The sequence below is a fragment of the Mobula hypostoma genome, chromosome 13 (assembly GCF_963921235.1).
Source record: "Mobula hypostoma chromosome 13, sMobHyp1.1, whole genome shotgun sequence".
Taxonomy (NCBI): Eukaryota; Metazoa; Chordata; class Chondrichthyes; order Myliobatiformes; family Myliobatidae; genus Mobula; species Mobula hypostoma.
Window position 1 is genome coordinate 79,224,830 of NC_086109.1, and position 26,190 is coordinate 79,251,019.

The 26,190-nt window shown below is 38.5% G+C and overlaps 1 protein-coding gene across 2 annotated transcripts in view; it reads left to right on the plus strand.

Annotated features, from left to right (window-relative positions):
* The window catches only part of clpxa (caseinolytic mitochondrial matrix peptidase chaperone subunit Xa), a 51,290-nt gene that overhangs the window by 17,297 nt on the left and 7,803 nt on the right, over positions 1 to 26,190 (plus strand). The window contains exons 6-12 of one of the 2 annotated variants that reach the window (XM_063066022.1): positions 9,196 to 9,237; positions 17,733 to 17,909; positions 18,534 to 18,698; positions 20,716 to 20,804; positions 23,072 to 23,236; positions 24,987 to 25,286; positions 26,075 to 26,167. In XM_063066022.1, coding sequence (XP_062922092.1) covers positions 9,196 to 9,237; positions 17,733 to 17,909; positions 18,534 to 18,698; positions 20,716 to 20,804; positions 23,072 to 23,236; positions 24,987 to 25,286; positions 26,075 to 26,167 — 1,031 coding nt within the window. The remainder of the gene's footprint in view (positions 1 to 9,195; positions 9,238 to 17,732; positions 17,910 to 18,533; positions 18,699 to 20,715; positions 20,805 to 23,071; positions 23,237 to 24,986; positions 25,287 to 26,074; positions 26,168 to 26,190) is intronic. The other variant, XM_063066023.1, reaches the window with a different exon arrangement.

The following is a 26,190-nucleotide window of genomic DNA, read 5'->3' on the forward strand; positions in this document are numbered from 1 at the left end:
GCCCATTGAGTCCATTCCAAATCTTGAATGCTTTTTACTTTTAATAAGTGAAAATGTTGGATCATAAATAGTTTAATAATTCCATTGCCAGCCTTGTCCTGCACCTTAGGACCATAAGACATGGATGCAGAATTAGGTCATTCGGCCCATTGAGTCTGCTCTGCCATTCAATTACAGCAATTTATTTTTCCTTTCAAATCCATTCTCCTGCCTTCTCCCTGTAACCTTTGACACCCTTGTTACTTAAAAATCTATCAACCTCTGACTTAAATATACCTAATGACTTTCCACCACAGCAGTCTGCAACTGCTTCACCAGCCTCTGGCTTAAGAAATTCATTCTTATTTTTGATCTAAAGTGATGTCCAGTTATTCTGAGGCTGTGCCCTCTGGTCCTAGACTCTCCCACTGTTTGAAACATCCTCTCCACGTTTGCCCTATCTAGACCTTTCAATATTGGTAGGTTCCAATGAGATCCCCACCTCATTTTTCTAAACTCCAGGGCCATCAAATATTGCTCATACATTAACCCTTCCATTCCTGGCCAGGATCATTCTTGTAAACCTCTGGACCCTCTCCAATATCAGCACGTTCTTAGATATGAGTACAAAACTGCTCACAATACTCCAAATGCAGTCTGCCTCAGCATTACATCCTTGCTTCTATATCCTAGCCCTCTTGAAATGAATGCTAACATTGCATTTGTCTTCCCTAAAACTGACTCTAACTTCAGGTTAACCTTTAGGGAATCAGTCAATAGGACTTCAAGTCGTTTTACCCTCCAGTTTCTGAATTCTCGGCCTTGAACCACCTGGAGAGTAGCAGTACCTTCGTCAGGCTTCCGTTTATTGATGACGGCACTGCATTGCACACCATCATGCCCTTTAATCAACAAGTTCCAAAACCTTGGCCTCCACCTCCCTCTGCAACTAGATCCTTGACTTCCTCAGTCCACAGTCATTGCGGATCAGGAATAACATCTCACTGACAGTTAACACCGGCGCACCTCAATGGTGCGCGCTTAGCCCACTGCTCTACTCTCTCTACACCCATGACTATGTGGCTAGGCACAGCTCGAGCTATCTGTAAATTTGCAGATGACACAACTATGGTTGGCAGAATTTCAGATGGTGACGAGGAGCCGTACAGGAGTGAGTTTGCTCAGTTGGTTGAGTCGTGTTGTAATATCTTTTATCAATCACAACTCAGTAATGTCCACAACGTGACAATTTCTGACTTATTTTGTATACTAAGTTCATTCAAATCTAACACCTTCAGTCCTGTATTCACTACCCTTCTTTTCAATTTTGTCTTCTTGTTGCCTGAAGTTAAATTTCTAAACTTTTTGTCTTAATCTATATTTTGGAGACTTCAGTGACCTTTCCTGCACTCTCCCTCCCATTTCCTTTATTTGTCTGCAAGTGACTATCATTTTAAGTTATTTGTCCCTACAGTCACAATCTTAAGCTTGTATTAATATAAATAGTAAATTATTTAATTTTAAGAAGTAGAAAATTTACAGCTGACGTGAGTATTCAAGTGCAGGGCACTGAAGTGCTTAGGAGCTGTCGTGAACTAGTGGACTTTTTTCTGATTAATTTTTTTAGACTGTGTCTAATTTATTTGGATTAATGTAAGATTATTTTTATGCAAGTGAGTTCCTCAAACTAAACATGATTTTTTTTTTTAGAAATTCAGCCCAGTGAGTAGCAAAAACCCATGCCATAAGGATAGTAAAGCATTCTTATGAATGACAAACAATTATGTGTAATACTGTGTAAGATCAGCAAATTATTTATGTCAATAAGTTATAATATGTTCTATTCCAGTTGTTTGGTGAGAAAAAAAGCGTTGTAACGTTTTTAGCCAAGTGATTCAGTTTCTATTTTTATTATCTAAAAAGAAACAAATCAGTTGGTTTTCCACAAAATTTACAACATTTGGAGCAAATCCTAATTGTTTATTCAACATTTAGTGACTAAATAAGAAGAAGCTATCAGTGCATTCTCAAAGAGCAATCATGCTAAATGCCTGCCCACGAATAGTCACATAATTTACAGCATTTATTAGGAGTTACTGAATGTAACACAAATCTCCATGTTATATAATATTCTCTCCTGATTTAGTTGCAAAATATACTTGCCATTTGTTATTGGAAAGTGTTGAAAGATATTAACTAAACACATATTTATCAAGATCTCACTGAGAAGCATAATTTTGTCTTAATATAACAATTCAATTCATAAACACTTTCAATGCAGTGGTTCCTGGTTAATTGGGACCAGTACATTTTGGGCTGCCCAATTAGCTGAAGTTTCATGGAACTAGTTAAGAAGGTTTAAAAACAAGACTTTTATCGATATTCACGGATGTGACAGTATGTTAATAGGACGGTTAAAAATGTAACCAAGGCAAGTACATGTTTGATGGAGCTATTTAGAAAAGCGTTTAATTCAGACAATGGTAGTAGAATAATTTCAAGCGTGTATAGGGGTTTGTCAAATCTTAAAACACATTTGACTTCATACATTAAAACAAAATGGGAGAAGGAAGGAGGGATAATATCTGAGGAAGATTGGACAATAATATGGAGATATCAATGGAAGTGTACCAGTTCACAGAAATGGAGGGAGTTTGGGTGGTATATTTTATTATACCCTCTGAGAAATCACATTATGATAGTAGCCTCCCTGTTTGCTGGAGAAATTGTGGAAATCAAAATGCAAACTATTATCATATTATCTGGTAATGCCCCGTTATCAAAGACTATTGGAGTGGGATACACAGTACCCTACAAGACATCTTTAAATGTGAAATATCCTTAGAAAGTAAGACCATATATTTTAGGTATATACCTCAAGAATGGTTGAAAAGAGATAAATATTTAATGAATATTCTGCTGGTGGCTGGTAAAAAGACCCTTACCAGGAAATGGTTAACACAGGAGAGCCCAACTTTAAATATATGGATGGAAATTACAGTGGACATTTACAAAATGGAGAAGGTAACAGCTTCTGTTAATCATAAATTGGAACAATTTGATTCATACTGGGAAAAATGGTTTAACTACATAACGCCTCATAGACCTGATTTTATTTTCACAAGTCAATGAATATGTTGTATAAAAAAAAGATCACTCCCTCCTTTGTACATAGTTTTCTTCTTTTGATTGTTCTTTCTTTCCTCTCCTTTCTATAAGTGTATACCTATGCATACAGTATCTGAAATACATCTTCTGGAAAGTTTTGTTTGATGATGAACTTCAATAAAAAATAAATTACAAAAAAAATAAAAAGGCAAACTACCATGTAACTTAGTAACAACTTGTGTATTTAGATGAAAGAACAAATTAGAGCACTACCAATGCTATTACTGTACTATAAAACTGTATTAGTTCCTAATAAGAACATAAGAAATAGGAGCAGGAGTATTCCATCTGGCCCATCAAGCCTGCTGTGCAATTCAGTAAGATGATGGCTGGTCTGGGCCATGGACTCATCTCCACCTGCCTGCCTTTTCTCCATAACCCTTAATTTCCCTACTATGCAAAAATCTATCCAACCTTGTCTTAAGTATGTTTACTGAGGTAGCCTCCACTGCTTCATTGGGCAGATAACTCCACAGATTCACCACTTTCTAGGAAAAGTAGTTCCTCCTCATCTCCGTTGTAAATTTACTCCCCAGAATCTTGAGGTTATGTCCCCCAGTTCTAGTCTCACCAACCAGTGGAAACAACTTTCCTGCCTCTATCTTATCTACCCCATTAATTTTGTGTTTCTATAAGATCTCCTCTCATTCTTCTGATTTCCAGCGAGTACATCCCAGGCGACTCAATCTCTCCTGATAGACTAACCCACTCATCTCTGGAATCAATCTGGTGAATCTCCTCTGCACTGTCTCCAAAGCCAGTAGATACTCCTTCAAGTAAGGAGACCAGAACTGCATGCAGTACTCCAGGTGTGCCCTCACCAGTACCCTGTACAGTTGCTGCATAACCTCCCTGCTCTTAATATCAATCCCTCTAGCAATGAAGGCCAACATTCCATTTGCCTTCTTGATAGCCTGCTGCACCTGCAAACCAACCTTTTGTTATTCATGCACAACCACTCCCAAGTCCCTCAGCACAGCAGTATGCTGCAATTTTTTGCTATTTAAATAATAATCTGCTGTTTAATTTTTCCTTCCAAAGTGGATGTCCTTGCATTTACCAACATTGTACTCCATCTGCCAGACCCTTGCCCACTCACTTAACCTACCAATATCTCTCTGCAGAATCTGTTTCTTCTGCACAATTTGCTCTTCCACTCCATTTAGTATTATCAGCAAACTTGGATGCACTACACTCGGCACCCTTTTCCAGATCGTTAATGCATATTGTGAACAGTTGCAGGCCGAGACCTGACCCCTGCTACACACTACTCACTACTGATTGCCAACCAGAGTAACACCCATGTATCCCAACTCTCTGCTTTCTATTAGTTAACCAATCCTCTATCCATGCTAGTACATCACCCCTCAACTCTATGCATCATTATCTTATGGATAAGTCTTTTATGTGGTACCTTTTCGAATGCTTTCTGGAAATCCAAGTAAATAACGCCCATCTGTTTCCCCTCTATCCACTGCACTCATTATTGATGGAGGAATTCATCCAGTGTATCTGTACACTGCCATGTTCTTTCGATTGACTGTAAATGAAGAAAGTCAGTGCATCTAATGGACTGCCTTTGTACAATGCTTTGGACAACTATATCTCCAAATTATCATTTTCATTGTAACATTCAAGTTGATTGTTGATACTTTCACATTCTTCATAGTTCTTAACTTGTTGAAGTAGTGAAATTGTTTCTTTCACTCCCAGACGTTTATGGCATCTTCAAGCCTAAATGCATGAAACTACAGTGATCAAAACAGATCTGTATTGTATTGCTGCTTATTTCTTGCTCACTATCAGTGACAAAAAGCACTGCTTTTTGAACGCAAATACAAGCAACTGATGTTATTTAAAAACTGTTTACTCTCAGTATGGTGTGGTGTTTTATGGCCACACAAGTGCATGCAGCTGACGCTAGTAGAAACTGATTGATTGGCAATAGTCTCCTATCCTAATTAAACAGCAGAGTGTCCCAAATAAATGAAGGGAATCCTGGCTATTTTCTTGATTAGTTTTTTTCTTTAAGACTTGTCCCAAATAAACAGCTGCCTTGGTTAACCGATGGCCCAATGAACCGAAATCCACTGTTATTTGACTTAATACTTAAATATTGATCTTTATGTTTGATATTCATTCGAGGTGTGGCCAACTTGTTAATATCAGCAAAATTACAACTAAAGAAATGTAACAAATTGCCTTATTTCTGCAAGAACATGAGCTGCATTTTTTGTACAATATATTTCAATTTTAATGTTAATTTCAAAATGTTTAAACTTATAGTTGTGAACTTTTGGGCTTTGCTGCTTGCCTATTTCGTGACCATTGATTCACCTGGAGCTTTGCTCCTTGTTTATGGAAAGTTGAATTTGGTAAATCATCTTTTTCTGAGCCAATGTTCTTGGAATATACATGGTGCAAAGAATCTGTTGTTTTTTTTTGTGGCTTATGATCTCAGCAGCTTTCCATATTTATTTTAAAAGATGTAATAAGATGCAATATATTTCATTAACTTTCATTCAAGCTTCTGTGTTAGAAGGTTAACTTTTAAAGTACAAATAGTTTTATCAATTTGAGGGGAAATATGAGGGTAGGTTGGGAGTATTCAGGTGAGCTTTTTAGCTTTGTTTCAGGTGATCCTGGGGCTAGTTTCCTTGTGCAGCCTGGAAAAGGGATCAGTCTGGGAGAAAGAAATCCAGCTTTTATTTGTAGATGTGGAAATCTATTACGTCCTGTGGGAATGTCAGAAAGATGCCACTTGTTTGCTATTTTCACGTTAGAGAGAGAGAGAGAGATATATATAAATAAAAAATATAGCCGATGTCATTTTCTGAACGGTAAACTTCTCTACTTATTCTAAATCGTGTTTGCTTTACTTATCCTTGCTGTGATGTGATTTGGCATGTTTAATGCTATTTGTGTTCATCTTGTCCTCAGCTGTGCTATGTATTGCATACTTCTAACTTTCTTTTTAGCGTGTAATGGCTTGCCTCTGTTGTGCCTCATCTACTAATGATCTCATTTAAAGGTGATTAATTTTGAGGATATTCTCCTGGTTAAATATTATACATATTTGAAATGAAATAAAGAGCAAATGCTTTGAAGAAAGTCACAGCAATCTTTTACTTAGTGGACTGAATTCCAATCTTATAGGAATTTATTCAAGACTTTAGTGAAATGAAAGGCATTGAAATTTTGCTTTTTAAGATTTGTTTTAAACCCATATTAATTTATTGGAGGGAACCTAATTGAAAACAAATTGGTAAGGAATTTTTTTTTGGAGAACTTGTTGATAATTATTTAATTGAGGAACTTAACATTAGAATGAGCCATGTTATCAAGGATGAGAAATAAAAGCTTTATTAAAATATAAAAGTTCAAACAGAAAGAAAAATGCTTTTTATTGAAGGCAGTTAGAGTAGGAAAGTAGGAAATTTTACTGAGACTATCGGGATTGGCATGGATGGAAGATTTCCAACAGGAAACAGAATGGGCATAAATTGTTGTTTTGTTGCTTGGTAAAGAGTCATTAATATGCTGCAGGGATTGGTGCTGTGGTCTCAGTTACCAAAGGTTTGATTACTAAATCTTCCAGTAATGCAATGGTAAAGTTGTGAAGAAGAAATGGAGAAGCTGCAAAGTCATGTAGTTAGATTAAGTAAAAAGGTGAATATTTGACAAATGGAATATGACATGGAAAAGTGGGAGGTTGCCCACTTGGCAGAAAAAAAATGAAGTAGTGTATTGTTAAAATGCGTCAAGCTTGAGTTGGACATCCCTTTAGAATAGAGATGAGGGATTCCTTTAGGCAGAGGATGGTGAATCTGTCGAATTCATTGCCACTGATGGCTGCGGAAGCCAAATTTCAAGGTTGACATGTTCTTAATTAGTAGGAGCCATAATTCCTGGGAGTAGAATTAGGCCGCTCAGCCCATAGATTCTGCTCTGCCATTTCATCACCCTGTTCCAATTTTCCTCTCAGCTCCAATCACCTGTCTTCTCCTCATAACCGTTTGTGCCCTGACTAAACAAGAATCTATCAATCTCTGCCTTAAATACTCAATGACCGGGCCCCATAACTGCCTGTGGCAATAAATTCCACCGATTCACCACCCTCTAGCTAAAGAAATTCCTCCTCATCTCCTTTCTAAATGACATCCCTCTATTCTGAGGTGGTGCCCTCTGGTCCTAGACTTCCCTACCATAGGAAACATCCTCCACATCCGCTCCATCAAGACCTTTCTATATTCAATAGGTTTCAATGAGATCCCACCTCATTCTTTTAAATTCCAACAAATATTGGCCCAAAGCCATCAAAAGTTCCTCGTATGATAATCCTTTCATTCCCAGAATCATTTTTACGAACCTCCTTTGAACCCTATCCAATGTCAGCACGTCCTTCCTTAGATAAGAGGCCCAAAACTGTCCACAATGCTCCAAGTGAGGCCTCACCAATGCCTTATAAAGCCTCAGCATTGCATCCTTGTTTTCATATTCTAGTCCTCTCGAAATGGATGCTAATATTACATTTGTATTCCTCACCACCAACTCAACCAGCAAATTAACCTTTATGGAATCCTGCATGAGGACTCCCAAGTCCCTTTGCACCAAGGAGTTGTGAAATTTCTCCCCGTTTTGAAAATTGTCTACAATTTTATTCCTTCTTCCAAAGTGCTTGACCGTACACTTCCCAACACTGTATTTGGACGCTCTGTTGCACGTTCACAAGATTACAAGTATATCAAATTATTAGGAAAGATAACGCTGTTATTGTTCAGTGAACTGATTACAAAAGAAGGAAGTTTGTTCTTCAGTTAAATGGAATGTTGATGAAACCACATCTGAACTACATGGTAGAGCACTTGCTTATTTAAAGATGGATTTTAACGTGTTGAAAGCAGTTCCATTAAAGATTGTTGGACTGATCACTGGAATGGTGGATTGCCTTATGAGGACACGATTGACATAGACCAGGCTCTTATTGCAGTTCAAAAGGGTGAAGGATGACTTGATCTACAGTATATGATATCCTAAGGCATTGACAGCTTAATATGTTGAGAAGTTGTCTCCACCCGTGGGAGAATTGGTCACTTTTTATAAGTAAAGTGTTGCTCATTTGAGGCAGACACAGTATTCTTTTTGCCTCAGTGTGACAAGTCTTCAGAATTTCTCCAAAGTATTGGAAACCATGTTTCTGAATATTTTTAAGGCAGGCACAGATGGTGTCTGCCTCAAAACAGAGGGGCGACATGCTGTTGGGGATTGATGGGATTGGAAACCATCACCTTATAGAATGTCAGAGCAGAGTTAAAAACTGAGTATCTTATTCCGCCAATTCATATATTTGCTTTATACTCAAGATCCTGAGGATTCCAGGTTGTTTCTCTGTTTGATGAAACTGGGCATTATTTGAGATTGAAAGACTTGCTACCTTATACTTGTATATAGAGTAATCTCTTTATCTGGCTGGCTATAATATATATTTTTTGGATTCTCGGCCTTTACGTTATAGCTGCAGAGCCATTGAGAATGTTTAAGTCTAAACCTGATAGATTTTTGGAAATTGGAAGATGTGAGGATCAGGCAGCAGAGCAGACAAGCCGTAGAGTGCGTCATTGGTTGGTGGAGTAGGCCCAAGGAGTCATATGATCTACTGCTGCTTCTGTTCCCTTTTTCATGAAGTACAATATTAATTGATGTCTGTTTGTAGTACACAGTGCTTGCACAAGTTTTTTTGAGTTATATTTTTGATTTAAGGTAGTTTATGCCTCTCACTAAATTGTAATGGAAATCAATGCTGTCATCTATTCAAATATCAATTTTGTGTTGGTCTCAACTCGTATGCATTATTTACATCCTGTTTCTGTTGGGGATATATTGGTTAGAGCTAAAAATTAGTATGTTAATTGTGTAAGGGTTGTGGTCTTTATAAAGAAGCAGAATGCAACAGATCTATTTATTAAATGTGCAGATTGACAATTCATCAATGCCTGTTGCTGCCTTTAGTTAGTTCGCTCTTTGATACTATTTCTAACCTTTCTCTAGAGTTAGAAATCCGAAGACGAGAGGATGAGTACAGATTTTCAAGTAAGTTGACTCCATCTTCTCACCTGTGCCCTTTTTTTTCGGTTTTTCTTTTTTTTGTTGAAAACAGCCTGATTATTAACTGAATTGTGTATCCAGCCACACAGATAGTCTAAAATTTGTGATTTTAAAAATGGACACAGGTGATGATCTAAAAAACAGAATAATAAATAAAAAGTGAAATTGCAAACCAAGTTGAAATTTCTGAAATTTAGTGAAATTTTTTGACTGGGTGCCTGAAATTCATTGCAATTGTCTATGCTTTAAAACTTCCTTATTTTTACGGCAGCATTTCTTAACTGTCATGTTCTAAATCTCATGAAACAGAAACATAATTCACGAGTTAAAATTGCTTGTACCATGAATTGAAGATCAGTTTGACAAGTACTGGCTTATTTTTCCTAGGATATACAAGGCAAAAAACACTGCTGGTCAAAAATTAATCTGGTAGATGTCTCATTGTAGTAAACCCTACCCATGGGTTTAATTGCAAAGATAGCATTTCATGATGCTCCAAATTTGTTCTGTAAATTGATTAAACAAGTGTAGTATTTGGGAACCCACAAGAAGAAATATTTATATATTATCCTTTATAGAATGTAATTTTGCAAGTTTCAATTCTTCCAAAAAATTTTCACTTTCCAGTGGGTTATATCTGTTAGTGTTTATTCATCCGTTCATTAAGATTATTATTTGAATGACAGTTTGATAGCCACTTTTGTTTACCCTACAGATCTGCAGCATTGTATGTTTTGTGTTTATCTGTACTTATGTTTGGAAGCATGAGATAAATAACGCTTCATCATTGTGCTATGCCAGGGGTTCCCAACCTGGGATTCACGGACCCCTTGGTTAATGGCATAAAAGTGGTTGGGAACCCCTGTGCTATGCTTTTTACCTATTAAAATGCTTGCTGCATGTTTTGGAAACTAGGTTGGTTTAAGAACAATAGCAGTAGTATATTTTGGTAATGACCACTTTGATGCATGTACAATACAAATTCTAGGCAAGCAGGAGAGGGAAAGCAGAGATTCATGAGCCAGTACTCATTGGAGGATCAGAGTTGGAGAGGGTCAGTAACTTTTAAGTTCCTGGTTGTCACTATCTCAGAGGACCTATCCTGGACCCATCATAGAATTATAATTGCAAAGAAAGCACGACAGCACCTCTACTTCCTCAGGAGTCTGCGGAGATTAGGCTTGTTATCAAAAACCTTGGCAAACTTCTGTAGTTGTGTGGTGGAAAGTGTTCTTTACAGGGAAACACCAGTGCCTTTGAGTGGAAAATCCTACAAAACGGAGTGGATTTAGCCCAGTACATCAGGGGTAAAGCCCTCACAACCATTGAGCACATCTATATGAAATGCTGCCGTAGAAAAGCAGCATCCATTATCAAAGATTCTCACTGCCCAGGCCATGCTTTTTCTCATGGCTGCCATCAAGTGGAAGGTACAAGGACGCAGGACTCATACCAGCAGGTTCAAGAACAGTTACTACCCCTCAACCATCAGGCTCTGGAACAAAAGGGGGTAACTATACTCATTCTATTTCTGGTGTTCCCACAAACGATGGTCTCACTTAAGGATTCTTTATCTTGTTACTTCATGCTCTCATTATTTATTGCTATTTATTTATATTTGCATAGTTTGCTGTTCATTGATTCTGTTTAGTTACTGTTCTACAGATTTGCTACGTATGCCAGCAGGAGAAAGAGACTCGGGGTTGTATGTGGTGACATGTATGTACTCTGATAACAAGTTTGAACTTTATTCCTCCATGACAAGGACTTAAACAGTCCTAATTAGGAACATGCCTGTAACTTGTATAACATGGAAAATAGGACCAGGAGTGGACCATTCATCCTTTCATCCCTGCTGTCCCATTCAACATGATATTGATTGGTCATCTATTTCAGTACCCTGTTCCACTTTCTCTCCATATCTTTATCACTTTAGCCATAAGCAACTTACTTGTGTCCTTCCTAAGTACATGAGATTCTGCAGATGCTGGAAACCCAGAGCAACACACACAAAATGCTGGAGGAACCCAGCAGGTCAGGCAGCCTTTATTTATGGGAATAACCAGTCAGCATTTCGGGCCTGATGAAAGGTCTCAGCGTGAAATGTCAGCTCGTTATTCCCTTCCATGGTTACTGCCTGATTTGCTGAGTTCCCCCTCTGTTTTGAATTCTTGAATATGTTTTAAGAACTGGCTTCCTCCATTGTCAGTGGTAGTAAATTCCAGAGGATAATGTAGGTCAGGTCATTAAATATATATTCACCAATTCTTGGGTGAAGAAATTATTCCGATTTCCCCCCCCCCCCCCCCACCTTTTCTGCACCTTGAGGCTGTGACCTCTGATTCAGGACAGTCTCATCATTGGGAACGTACTTTCCGGTTTCCAGTCCATTTTGTCTTGATTGAATTACGTAGGAATATTGGCATAAACAACCCAATCTTTCTCTGTATCATTATCTAGTAAATCTTAATTGTACTTCCTCGATGGTGAGAACTTTTCTTCGGATAAAGAGACTGTGAAACGGAGTACAAAACATCAGATGGACCTGATATCTCACTAAGGCTTTCAATGGCTGCAGCAAACTGTCTTTGCTTTTATACTCGAATCCTCTGCAATGAAAGTTAATGTTATATTTGCCCCCTGACTGCTTACTACACCGGAGCACCTTGTTTGCAGTGACTTGTGTTAGGGACACCCAGGTTCATTGTACCTTCCATATCTCCATTCTATAACCTTATGTGCAGAACTCTACCCTGTTCTTCAAAACTTATTCGAAGCGATGCAGTGAGAATCTCAGAAATCGCATTAGTGTTCAAGTGAAAATTTAAGGAATGGCAATGAACCTAATTTGAATTTACAATCTTTAGGTCAATTTTTGTATTACAAATGCAGTAGTATAATTATCAAGGTAGGATTCACCAATCATTATCAAGGACAACATGCAGCTGTAAACCCTCTCTACAAAGTTGTGACTACAACAGCAGAGCAGAGTTATTGACAGATAAACTGATTTATGCCTGTTGGAGCTTTCAATTTCAGTTCAGATAAAAAGTCTGTACAGCAAACCAGCTTCTCACCCTGTTCCTAGCTTAAAAAAATATTTACCCCAGGGAGCATTGCCACCCTATATTACTACTTTCCAGTACTGCAGTCCAAATGTGAAGTGCTGAATCAGGATTCATAGATTATTGCAACCTCTGGGAAATCTAACACTAAGAACAATTTCTCCAGTCTTCTGTCAGCAGCTGCCAGAGTGAAATTTATAACTTGCATTTGTTCAATATTGTGACAACCTCTAACTGTATGATAGATCTGTCATCTGTTTTGCTTTAAATTAGTGATTTTTGTTGTGTGTTTAAAATATTTTCCTCCATTTCAAAATGTTTTGCATAATACGGTTGAACTATTACAATGACTGAATAACTTGTTTGGACATGCACATCGGAATCAGAATCAGGCTTAGTATCACTGACGTCATGAAATTTGCTTAATATATTAATTAACAGGAATGCCTTATAATGGGTTGATATCTGAGGCAGATATATATTTTGAAACAAACATATTCTTTTATCCTTAATTAAGTTTTTATAAGTACTGTTTACTCTTCATTTTTGTTGGCTTGTAAATCAACCCAACGTTCAATCATTGCACTTGGTATCTGAGTATATTTGAAATATGAGGTGATCTACTTAAATGATATGTCACTGTGTCCATTCCAGCGATTTATTATCCAATTTACTGGTTAGATCGATAGAAATAAGTTAGCATAAGTTCATTTTGCTGGATCTACAGTGGCCCTACTTCATTAGGAGTTTGAGATTTGCTATGTTACCAAATACTGTAACAAATTTCTACAGATGTACTGTGGGGAGCAACTGGTTGCATCACTGTCTAGTACAGAGGCTCCAGTACACAAGATCAGAAAAAGCTGGAGTGTTTCAAACTTGGCCAGCTCCTTCACGGGTGCTAGCCTCACCACTATCAAGGACATCTTCAAATAGGGATGTGTCAGAAAGGGAGCATCCATCAATAAGGCCTCCCTCCCCCAATTGCCCAGGACCTGCTCTCCTCTTACTAATACCATCAAAGAGTAGGTACAGGAGCCTGAAGACTCGTATTCAATGTTTTACAAATGGACAGCTTCTTCCCCTCTGCCATCAGATTTCTGAATGGATAACATATCAACCCATGAACACTACCTCACTATTTTCCCTCTTTTTGCAGAATTTGTTTAATTTTTAAGTATTTCTTATTGTAATTTATAGCTTTTTATGTATTGCACTGTACTGCTGCCACAAAACAACACATTTTACAGCAAATGTTAGGGATAATAAACCTGATTCTGATTAAAAGAAAACCACTTTCAGATGGTTTTTTTGCCAAGTGAATGTGATTCCTGTTGCACTGCACAAATATAGGAAGTATCTCTCTCGCTCTCATTTTTTAATAAAGGGCTTTTAAAACTTTGCTATTGCTTGTCGACTTTTTACAAGGCATATTGAGTGACTTTCTCGTCTGAAGGCATTGTAAATGCAAGTTGTTGATGCATTTAAGGGCCAAGATGACTCCTAGAATTGATCATTCAACTTTAGAAGTGTAACCTATTTCTGTTTACCAGGACTCAACTTCTGCTGTGGCGCGTTGTTCTGAGTTTCACTTTGGCTTTGTTATAAATAGCTATCAGTTTGTATTTAGCAAAATCTGTGTGTGTAAAAGATGTATTGTGAATGACACCTTTCAGTTTGTTATAATAAACATACAAAACAAAACCAGAAAATGCTGCAAATACTTAACAGATGGATCTGTGGCAAAGAAACAGTTAACATTGCATTAGAACTAGGAAAACTTCAAAATTAATGTTTTAAGTTGTGGAGAGACTGGGGTGGGAGAGATGGATAACAAGATCAAAGAAAACGCCTCATAGTCCAGAGACCAAGAGAAAGAAATAACAGCTATGAGTATCCTGCCTTTTACTTTATATCAGTTCAAGCTGGTTCTGAAGGGAGGTTATCGACCTGTGAAGACATTCTCTTTTTCTCTCACCACAGATGCTGCTGAACCTGAAACACATTTCCAGCATTTATTTTGTTAGCAAAGGCTTGTTAATGATGTGATCATTCTGGAGCTAATGTAAATAGAAATGGGACGAATGAGAACCCAGGAAAGAGGAGAGGGAAAATAAAAACAGCAAAGCTTGAATTGTATCACTGAAAACTGCAGCTGCTGGAATTGTGAAATACATGCTGGAGATGTTTTTCAGGTTGGGTAGCTTCTGTGGAGAGAGAAAAACAGAATTAACATCAAGGTTGCTAACCTCCCTTCAAAACCAGCCTGAGCTGATGTCAACTGAAAGGCTGGTTACTTGAAATTATTAAACTCTGTTGGGTCAGGTGGGCTGTAATGTGCTAATTAGAAGATGAGATGTTCCTCGAACTCTGGGCTTCATTGAAATTATGTAAGAGGATAATGACAGAGGTCTGAGTGGAAATGAAATGGAGAATTGAAGTGATGACCAACTGAAAGCTCAGTTTCTTTCATAGAAAGGACAGAGCAGTTAGATAAAATAACTACTGAAACTGTGTGTGTTTTCTCCACTGCAGAGTGGACCACATTGTGAGCATTGAAACACACTAAACTGGAAGACAATCTCTGATTCAACTGAAAGCAGAATGTCGGCCCCAAGATAGTGTGGGGGGGGGGGCGTGGCGGGAGAAGAGATAGAAGGACAGGTGTTGCCTGGCCATAGGTGAAGATAGACAAGTGAGCCAAGAAGCGAAAGCAGCTGTTCATTAAGAATGCTAAATGTCTAGTAGTTGAAAATGGTGGAAATTAGAGGGACCTTTTGGTTGTTGAGACATATGGTGGAAGATGAGGGCCACTTTGATGGAAGGCGATACCACAATTAAGGGGAAACAGCCACTTTGGATCAACTGGTGTGGAAATTGGCCATAATCCACCCCCCACCCCCCGAGCTGAAGTTCAAGGAAAAGGAAAGAGTCAGAGATGGACAAAATAACATTGTACGAGGGTGGAAATTAAAACTAAGATAAAGTACAGAACTAGTAGTGACCTATAATATACTGGCAGAGAAAAGGTAAGGGATCTGCTGAAGTAGGCCTAAAACAAGGACAACTTCACTTATCCTACAAAGCAGCTGGGATAGACGGATGGATGTGAGTATCAGTAGCTATACCTATGATCAGAATTGGGTTAAATATCACCGGCATATGTGAAATTTGCTAACTTTTGCGACAGCAGTACAATGCAATACATGATAAATATTTTTTTAAAAAACTGAATTGCAGTAAGTATGTATGTGTATTAAATAGTTGAAATAAGTAGTGCAAAAACAGAGTTTTTAAAAAAAGTAGTTGGGTAGTGTTCATGGGTTCAATGTCCATGTAGAAATCGGATGGCAGAGGGGAAGAAGGTGTTCCTGAATCGCTGAATGATTTGGAGGAAGTGAGTGAAATTAATAGATATTACTTAATCAATGTGAGACTGTGTTTAATGAGGTAAAGGAGAGGGGGCACAGACTGAGACTGATTGGGTCTCTGTTCATGAACGTACCATGCCTGTAGCTGTCTATAAGCCTTCATGAATGTACCATGCCTGTAAGTGTCTATAAGCCTTCATGAATGTACTATGCCTGTAAGTGTCTATAAACCTTGATAATCTGAATCAGATTACAATCAGGAAGTGATGCTTCAGTAGGCTGAGGGTAAGATTTCAGACCTTTTGCATGAAATGGATATGATACTGTCTTGTATTGCTTCAGTCTTTTTGGTGAAATGATTCTTCAGTGCTGTTAGATAAGGAGTCCTCGGCTTTCTGTTGACCATGGATGAAGAAGTGGCAGTGTATTTATTTCTACGTTAGTGTTGTTGGAAGGGAGTTTAGATTTGAGAAGTTCTAATGTGGCTGCTACTGGCATGTTAGTTTGCAAGTGGGTTGATGAAGTCTTGGTACGTTGCAGGAGTGAATTTGCAGATCTTTCGCTTGGCGGTTATAGTGGTGAAGAGAGTATCTATTTCAGGTAATGAATGGGACACCAGCTACAAAGCAGATTTTTGGCTGGATTTGTGCTAGAGCTTTTCGGGCACTGTCAGGGCTGCACTCATCAGACTGTTGAACTGTATTTCATCTCAATTTAAATGTGGAGAATCACCATAGAAGAGTATCACAGATTTTCCAAACTACATGCGTCCTTCAAGTTCGTTTATTAATTAAGTTTATTCAAGCCATTAATTTAAACAAGTAATTGCATGAGAGTAGTTTTGCTACCAGTGTCATGTAAGAATGCTGATATTCACTCATTCTGGAAGATTACAGAGAAATTTGGGTGGGAATAAGGCAAGTGGCCACCTACTAAAAGTTGCAGACTTGTTTGTATGTCAACAGAAATTTTAAATTGACTGACTTTTCAAATGAATGGAGGAAAAATATTGCAGTGTAAGTAACTGAGTAAAAGACGATACCTTTTGATCGGAGATGAGGAATGAACTACAGTACTTCAGATGCAAATATAAAAAATAGGTATTGATAATACAAAATAAGTTTCTAAACAAGAATTTGGAAAAGGAAGTCAGTTGAATATTGAGCAAATTAGTGTTGCAGATATTTGAGGTTTTATATCTTTGTTTCTCTTGTAAGCACTAGTCTTCATTCTTTCATACTGTATATGCTCATTTCCAGCAAGATGTGGAGGAATATTCACCTTTTTTTTTTAAACCCCTAATTTACTTGGGTGTTGGAATAGCCTTTAGTTCTGGTGATCCTGACAGTTCTTCAGCAGACTTGCTTCACGTGTCAGTTATAATTACAACACTCGCAGATGGTAACTGTTGTATTTTGCTTGTAGGTCACATGATAAGGATTTACGTACAGATATTAAAATTTCAGTTCCAGTATTTATAGGTTTTTTTTAGCTCATGAAGTAAAAAGTCATTTACTCTTGATGTCTGTTTTTTGGCATCTGTTCTGGTTTCTGTTATACATGACCAGTCTTTCCTATTCCTGCACTATGCACGCTTGAAGTATCCACTCCTATTCAATCAGCTTTTTCCTTTGTTAGTTTTGGATTTAATCATTGAAAATGGTTTTGGAATATTAGAAAATGTAATGTATTTACAAGTTGTATAAATGCAACATTCAGATTTGTGAGGTTTAGTTCATATTAAAATTTTCAAATCACTTTCCTGCAATTTTCTTTATAATCTATCTCACTTCATGCAGCTTTACTATTGTGCCAATAGGTATAAAGACTTATATTGTACATAAACAATGGAAGTAAATAATATATACTTTTACATTTGCTGCATTGGCTGCCAGTTACAAATCAAAAATACAGCTTGTGTGTTGCTAGTTCATGCAGAGCTGTTTTCTGGAAGTATTTGCAAAATATTGAGAGTTTGGTTACTGTTTTTAATCATTGATCTGATAAAGTGAGTTATCTGAGGATTTGCTTTTTCTTTCCATAGAACTACTTCAAATTGCAGGTATTAGTCCACATGGCAATGCCCTTGGAGCTTCCATGCAGCAACAGGCAAGCCAGTCAGTTCCCCAAGAGAAACGAGGTGGCGAAGTGCTCGATTCGGCTCACGATGATATTAAGTTGGAGAAGAGCAACATTCTGTTGCTTGGTCCCACCGGATCAGGTCAGTTGAACAAAACAGGTTGTTTTTGTGAGCTTTATAATACCTATACTCTGCAATCCTGTTTTAATTTAACAAACATTATGAAAATCATATATGATTTGAGTTTTTAATCACCAGAGCAACCAGACTGCAAAAGAAAAGGTAAAGTTTACCTGAAGTATTGATTCTGCATTGGAGTAATTCAATATTGCTGACTGTTTTTGCATATTGAATTTTAAAGGATATAATGTATTTACCTTGACACCCTGTGAATGGAATCATTGAAAATAATTAAGAGAAGCTGGGCTGCTATGCTAGAAGGCTGAAAAATAGCACAAAAATTATGTGAAATACACAGTGAGTCAGGTAGCGCCTTTGGAATGTGAAACAGTCAAAATTCAGATTAAAGAACAGTGATAGAGTGATTTTTATTGAAAATTATTATTGTGCTTTAGGTATAAATTTTTTCATGCAAAGATGATTTATTGTGCTTTTTCTGTGTACACAAATTATGTGTTTTTGAAAAGCTGCAAACTTGTTAGAATTGCAATGCTGAGCATTATATTTATTTTAATATTTAGAATTAAAATGTTGCTGTGAAGATGGGAGATATGCAAGGTACCAAACACTTCTCTTACTTTTTAGGCAAGACCTTGTTAGCCCAGACTCTTGCCCGATGCTTAGAGGTTCCATTTGCCATTTGTGACTGTACTACCCTGACGCAAGCTGGATATGTGGGTGAAGATATTGAATCAGTTGTTGCTAAGCTCTTGCAGGATGCCAATTATAATGTGGACAAAGCACAGCAAGGTAAGATTTATGGGTATTAACTGTAACCATAAACGTTGTCCCAATTATTGAATTTATGGGTCTTGCAATGCTGTCTTGGTTACTTTTAATTATGTATTCGGATATCAAATTATATGGCCATAATTATGTTTTCGCAGTATGTGTTGCAACTGTTGCCAGATATTTAATTTGTTAATTTAGTAATGATTATTCTTTATTACCATCATGCTTTTCATAGGTTATATAGGGGCGTTTCATTCTTTAATAGACAATAAAATCAGTGGCCTATATTTGGCATTCTGCAGAAATTACAGAGCATGCTGTGCAAACTTTTCCGTCAGTGCGGTGTGGATTTGCCCCCTTTTGATGTACATTGCTGTTCCATGTTGCTAGGAAGTCCCAAACAGCTAGTAATGATAACTCCATTGGATTGGATGCCAGGTTGTATAGGAGAGTTTTCAGGATTCAGTGACATAAAGAGGTTGAAGATGGCATAACATATAGAGAGGTAGTTATACCCAAGGTGCAGGACACAGGAAACTGGGTGACAATCAGGAAGGGGAATTGAGCTAAGGAGCCATGGCAGAGAGCCCCTGTGGCCATCCCCCCCAACAACAGCTGTATCACTTAGGATACTGCTGGAGATGACTTAACAGAGGAAAGTCACAGTGGTTGGCTCTCTGGCACTGAGTCTGCCTCTGACTCAGACAGAAAGGGCACACTGTAGTGACAGGGAATTCATTAGTTAGGGGAATGGACAGGATGTTCTGTGGGTGAGAGCAAGATTCCCGGATGGTTAGTGACTTGGGGCATGCTCCGTTGGCGGTGGAAGCATGGCAACATTTGCAGACTGCCCGGCGCAATCCCCACTAATTTGATGCAAACTGTGTATTTCACTGTTTTGATGTACATATGACAGATAAAGTTACTCTTTAATCTTCCACTTTAAAAATTAATCTTGGGGGAAGAAGTTGCTTTAATATGTTAAGCAATAATTGTGTGGTACTACATTCTTACAAACTTGCTCATAGTTATTCATATCTTCAAGATATTTTCTGGTGAGTGTATTTCGTAACTTTGACATTCAGTTCAAAGATTTCTGGAGATTACGCTTGGATTTTGTAAAACAAGTACCTTGAGTCATAAAGAACTCTGCATTTTATTCAGCTGTGCAAATTCCACAAGCAGCTGTCGCTTTATGATGCAATGACTGCAAACACTAATAGTTTCGACATCATCAGTAGGCCACCAGTATTTTGTTATTGGCATTGTTGAAGCTTGTGTCTTTCATGTTGATAACTTTTCTATTAAGATGATCATGTCTAGAAATACATTGTACTTTCAAAAAAAAAACTACTTGTGGGCCAGCTGGTGGCGCAACGACATCGGCGCCGGACCCGGGAGCGGAGGTTCCTGGGTTCGAAACCAGTTGAGTCCGCTCCCGAGTATGCTTTCCATCCGTGGCAGGTTGAGTGTCGAGATCGCAACTCGACCTCATAAAATAAAGGGAAAAATACTGCGAAAATGTCTGTGTGAGGAGTGGCTCCCCACACAGTCTCTCTCTCGCTCCGCACCTTGTAAAAAGCCACGAAAAAGACATCATCACACATGCAGACACACAGACTCACATGCACGCAGGCACACAGCAAAAAAAAAACTACTTGTAAAGCAAAGTCAAAGGCAATGCTTAGAGTCTTTAACCACCACCCTCACCCTCTATTCTTTTTATCTGAGCAGATGTTTGAGCTGGGAGCCTACACTAATTGTTCATCAATCATGACAATAAAGTTATTCACTTTTTATTAATGAAAATCAAAAGAACAACAGATGTTTGAAATACAAAATAAACCTAGGAAATGGGCAAGTCAGGCAGCACCTATGGAAAGAGAAAAAGTTAAGTTGCACTTGTTCAGGAGAAGGTGAAATAGTCAAGTTCACTATTTGGTATCTCAGTTTATTCCACAACTATCACAAATTGTGTGCTGCTTATTCAATTGTATGCAATTTGGTTGTCTGAATAAAATGTATTCATTTGCAGGAATTGTATTCTTGGACGAAGTCGATAAGATTGGTAGTGTTCCAGGGATCCATCAGTTGCGTGATGTGGGCGGTGAAGGCGTTCAACAGGTCAGTTCTAAGGAATTTCAATTAAATAAATAAATTAATGGAAAGATGTTCTTAGATGAACACTGCTCAGTCATCATTATCATGTGTGCTGTGTCATATGAAGTAGATGATCATGGTCGCAGAGAAGGCAATGGCAAAACACTTATGTGGAACAATTCGCCAAGGACGATCATGGCCTCATGACTGTTGACTTCACTTTGGCAGAGTCTTTACAAGACAGATGACCCCAATCATTATCAATACTCTTCAGAGATTGTCTGCCTGGCATCAGTGGTTGCATAACTAGGACTTGTGATGTGCACCAGCTGCTCATACGACCATCCACCACCTGCTCCCTTGGTTTCATGGGATCCTGATTGAAGAGTAAACAGTTGCTACACCTTGCCTAAGGGTGACCTGCAGGCTAGCAGGGGGAAGGAGCGTCTTACACCTCCTTTGGTAGAGACATATTCCACCCCACCACCCAATTGTTCAGTATGCTCATGATAAAAATAATTTACTGAATGCTCAGTGCCATTCCCCACCCTACACCCCCCCCTCCCCAAAATTCGGACTCACTCTCATCCCGCACTGGTCTCTTTTCATCTTTTATTGCTGCTGCTTCACATATTCGTACTACTTTGTGTTTTGTTATAGTAGTGCCAGTAACATTACACAGTTTAAAATAAGCATACACCTTGCGTATCATACCAACCTGTGAATTTTCAGGCATGGCACTTCAGGGATTTATGCTAATATTATTTTCTGACTGTATGTGGTGGATTGTAACTATATGCTGTGTTTTACACAGTGGCCCCAGAGGAACGATGTTTTGTTAACCTTTGTAAGTGTGTATGGTTGAATGATAGTAGATGAACTTAAATTGATAACCAGAGGATATTGTTTTAAGACTGAACAAAAGAGCTGGAGTGGCCATAAAATCCTTGGGTAGCTTGGATTGAAAGACTGGTGTTCAAAGAGGGTGACGCAAGACTTCTGCTGGGACACTTTTAGAAAACAAAAGAAATAAGCTGCTAACTCCTGTTACGTACCCCGTAACTGGGTTGCCAAACCAGCAGAAATGGAACGCTCGTTGGAGTTTGGATTACTAGGAACTAATGAAGTTTTATTAAAGAAATAAGTAATACAGTACACTAATCATAAGGATATAAATGTAACAGGTTTGCAATGATAATACACACATATACACAGAACTAGGGTAATAGGAATCAACCAAGCTCTATCACAGTCTAGGGGTAAAATGATCAGTCTTAAGTGAAGCAGAGTTCAGTTCAGTTTAGTGCAGTTCGCAGTAATCGCTGTTGTCGTACCTTTGGGGAGGGGGAGAGAGAGATGCAATTTGGTTTCAGGCAGACCTTTTGATGTCTTCTAACCCCGCTGTGGTCACCGACTGTGACCCCTCCGTTCCTGATACGATCGTTCTTCCGCGGTGAACCCGGCACCCAGGCAAGTGCGGACACCTACCCCAGGTTCCCACCGATTGTACCTTTACACCCTGTGAGCCTCTGGTCGGTTCCCGCGAACCGGCCCTCCAAGCTCCTACCAACTTGTGGGGGCACACTGCTCTTTCCAGGGTCTCGTGGTGTCTCATGCCTTAGCAAACCTGCTCTTTTTATCCCCCCGCTGGGGTATCACCTGTCCATCAAACTTCAAACAGTTTAGGTTCAAAGCAACCGGTCTGTCAATATATGAATTGTGTTTCTTTCTTGTTAATCCCTCTCTTCTCTCTTATTAGCATTTTGAATGTTTCTCCATTGTCTTTCTTACCTCTCTCATTAGCATCATCCGTCCGGTAGCTCTGCTGGGCATCACACATGACACTCCGCACGTGAAATAAACAATGGCTGCACACTTTAGAGCTACCTGAAAGGTTGCATGCATCACTAACATCATAGTTGTGGTTACATGGCACTGTAAGGGCCTGTTCCTGTGCGGTAGTGTTCTGCAGATGTTTTAATGCTTTGCATGTAGTTTCTGAAAAGAATCTGGTGCAGATTCATTAGTAACCTTAAAGGAATGAATGAAAAAAAGATTGAAAGATAAATTTCTGGATTGTGGGCAGAGGTTGGTGGTAGCTTGCTCTTTCAAAGAGCAGTGAGTGCTTTAGGGCCAAAATTCAGACTGGAGGCTTTTCGACTATGTTAGTGTCCCATTTCTTTAAATTAATGGCACAGCAATTGTGGAAGCATTCCTGATATTTCCAATTTGAATGTTTTGAATAGTGATGTATATTTTAATTTAAAGAATAATTTCCTTCTCTGACTTAGGGGCTGCTGAAGTTACTTGAGGGGACAATTGTAAATGTTCCAGAAAAAAATTCCAGAAAGCTACGTGGAGAAACAGTTCAGGTGGATACAACTAATATTTTATTTGTAGCATCTGGTGCTTTTAATGGTCTGGATAGGATTATCAGCAGGAGGAAGAACGAAAAGGTAAGGGTCCTGGGTTTCTGGGTTGTTCTTTATGCGTATTGGCTTTGAAAAGTAGTTAATATTGAATTAATTAGTTCTTTTGATGGAAGTCACCAAGAATTGTTACTGTGTTTCACCCCTTAATTACTTTTCTGTACAAATTCAGGCTGGAGTTTAGTTTCAAGTGACAATCTCTCTACAACTATGGACAACTGACATCAGGGGCTAACTTACTCATAACTTTGTCACACTCATAACCAAACTCAATCTGTCACAGCCAAACTTAATCTTGACCTTACATTGAAACCTCACTGTGCATTTGTAAATCGCTAATATTGGATGATGACATTATGCAAAATGATTAGAAACCTTAATTGAAGACAACTCCTCACTGGCAAGATTACAAAGCACTTTAACAGTTATTTTTGTAAAAATCAATACTTTTTTTGGAGCTAATGGAAAAGCTGTATCATAGTTTAAAGCAGGGGTCCCCAACCTTTTTTGCACTGCGGAGCGGTTTATTATTGACAATATTCTTGCGGACCGGCTGGGGGGTGGTAGGGTTGCCAACGGACAAGAGTAGCAGTCAAATATGTTGTGTTTACCCTGAGAAAGACTACAATGACCATGGAGCCTTGTGTGGGCTCCAGTGCGCATGTGTGACTTGCGTATGCGTGTACATGCTGATTTTTTTTTTCTACAAATCGTTTTTGGCAATTCTGTTCGGGGGGGGGGTGTTAATCATGACCGGAATATAGGTGATAAATGGCTAATACACACAATTTTGTTTCTAAAAGGGTTTATCTAACGAATTTAATATTAAACACACAGTGCATATTTTCCTCACATGAATATAGTGATGTCACATTATCAGGGAAGGGCAGGGGAACTTGAAGTAAGTGTTGAACAGACTTCCAGTAGAAGTGGTAGAGGCAGGTTCGATATTATCATTTAAAGAAAAATTGGATAGCTGTATGGACAGGAAAGGAAGGGAGGGTTATGGGCTGAGTGTAGGTCAATGGGACTAGGTGAGAGTAAGAGTTCAGCATGGACCAGAAGGGCCGAGATGGCCTGTTTCCATGCTGTAATTGTTATATGGTTATATAAGTCACTTATAAGTCAATAGCATCATAACATTTTAAGTAATGTTTGGATATTAAACACACAGCATACTTTCTCCGTATGAACATATAAAATCATTGCAACACACCAATATCGCTGAATCAGTGGGAGCGCTGGGCTTGTCTCCTTGCAACAAGATGGTCCCATCGAGGGGTGGTGGGAGACAGCGATACTCGAACAGGTTTCCTTATGTCTGGTGTATTCCGCAATTTAATTTTCGTTGCATTCATTGCAGAAATATGTTGGAAATGGAAGCAACGTTTTCAGTGCTTTCGTGGCTATCTCAGGATATTTAACCTTCATGTTGAACCAGAGTGCCGGCAGAGATGTTATGTCAAACATACTTTTCAGCCTGCCGTCATTTGCGAGCTTGAGGAGTTGATCTCCTTCCTGCACTGACATGGATGGTGTGCGGGTAATGACCTCGCGTGCGTTCAAGCTCAACAGTGCGTGACAGGGAATGAGGAAAGATGCAGCTGACTCATATCACCAAATCATATCGTTTCCTCGCAGCCCAGTAGCGTATGCTATGCGACCCGGTGGTTGGGGACCGCTGGTTTAAAGTATTCACTACTGTAGGTATATTTGTGTGAAGAACTGTTGTGATTTATGAAACTGTAATCTTTCCTTCTCTCCCCTGTCTCAACAGTACCTTGGATTTGGCACACCCTCAAATCTTGGCAAAGGGAGAAGGGCTGCAGCAGCAGCAGATTTAGCAAATATGAGTGGTGACAACAATACAGTACAAGAATTGGAAGAGAAAGATAGATTACTTCGCCACGTCGAGGCCCGGGACCTGATAGAATTTGGAATGATACCTGAATTTGTAGGGCGACTGCCTGTGATAGTTCCACTGCATAGTCTAAATGAAGACACACTGGTGCGGATTTTAACAGAACCTCGAAACGCTGTCATCCCACAATACCAGGCGTTGTTTAGTATGGATAAGGTGTGAATTAAACTCTTATTCTCAGCTGTTCTTTTTTTAAATTACAAGGAAGGACGAGATTTATTTTGAGAGTTCTTTTACTAAATATTGGTAATTTTGTATGTATGTAGATATTTGCATAGGATATAAAATATGAGAGGGGAATATCATAAAGCATCTTGTCCCATGTTCCATTTATAAAACTAACCAATCATTTCTCCCTATATATCTCATAAAGGATGCAAGCATACAATCTGATGATTAAGAAGGCTAAATGTTTGTCCTTTTTTTAAAACATAAAATATTTCCATTAAAGTTCTTTTTGCTGGGAAAGCCAAACACAAGCTTCCTTCGGGAACCAGCAAATAAAATTGCACAGAAATGACATTTCAATTTTAGCTACTGCTGATCCATTTTGTTAAAGCTTCAGGCCTTTGGTGAAAATTGTGCTTTGCTGTGTGAAGTGCAATCCATCTTACTAGTTAACACAATTGCCATGTGTTATTAGCCATGATTTAAATGGAAAAATGTAATTTCTCAATCACTAGAAAATTTATTACCATAGAGTGGATACCCAAAAGACTACCAGATAGAGATAGACTGATGGTACTGTGAAGTAATTGAAAGACTTGAAATAATCATATATTTTCAAAATCTTAGTTTCCTCGAGGCTTTCCTTTAATGTCCTGCATGTACAATTTGGATCTAACCATTTTTCGGAGAAATTATATCTAGAGGCAGTAATTTGTAATGTGAAAATCTGTCTTTGTAATCATTACTGATCTTTGAACTTCTAACAATCTGTTTAGTGTGATCTTAATGTATCTGAGGATGCCTTGAGAGCTATAGCCCGCCTCGCTCTGGAAAGGAAGACTGGTGCGCGAGGTCTTAGATCAATCATGGTAAGTTTCTGAAAATATTACCT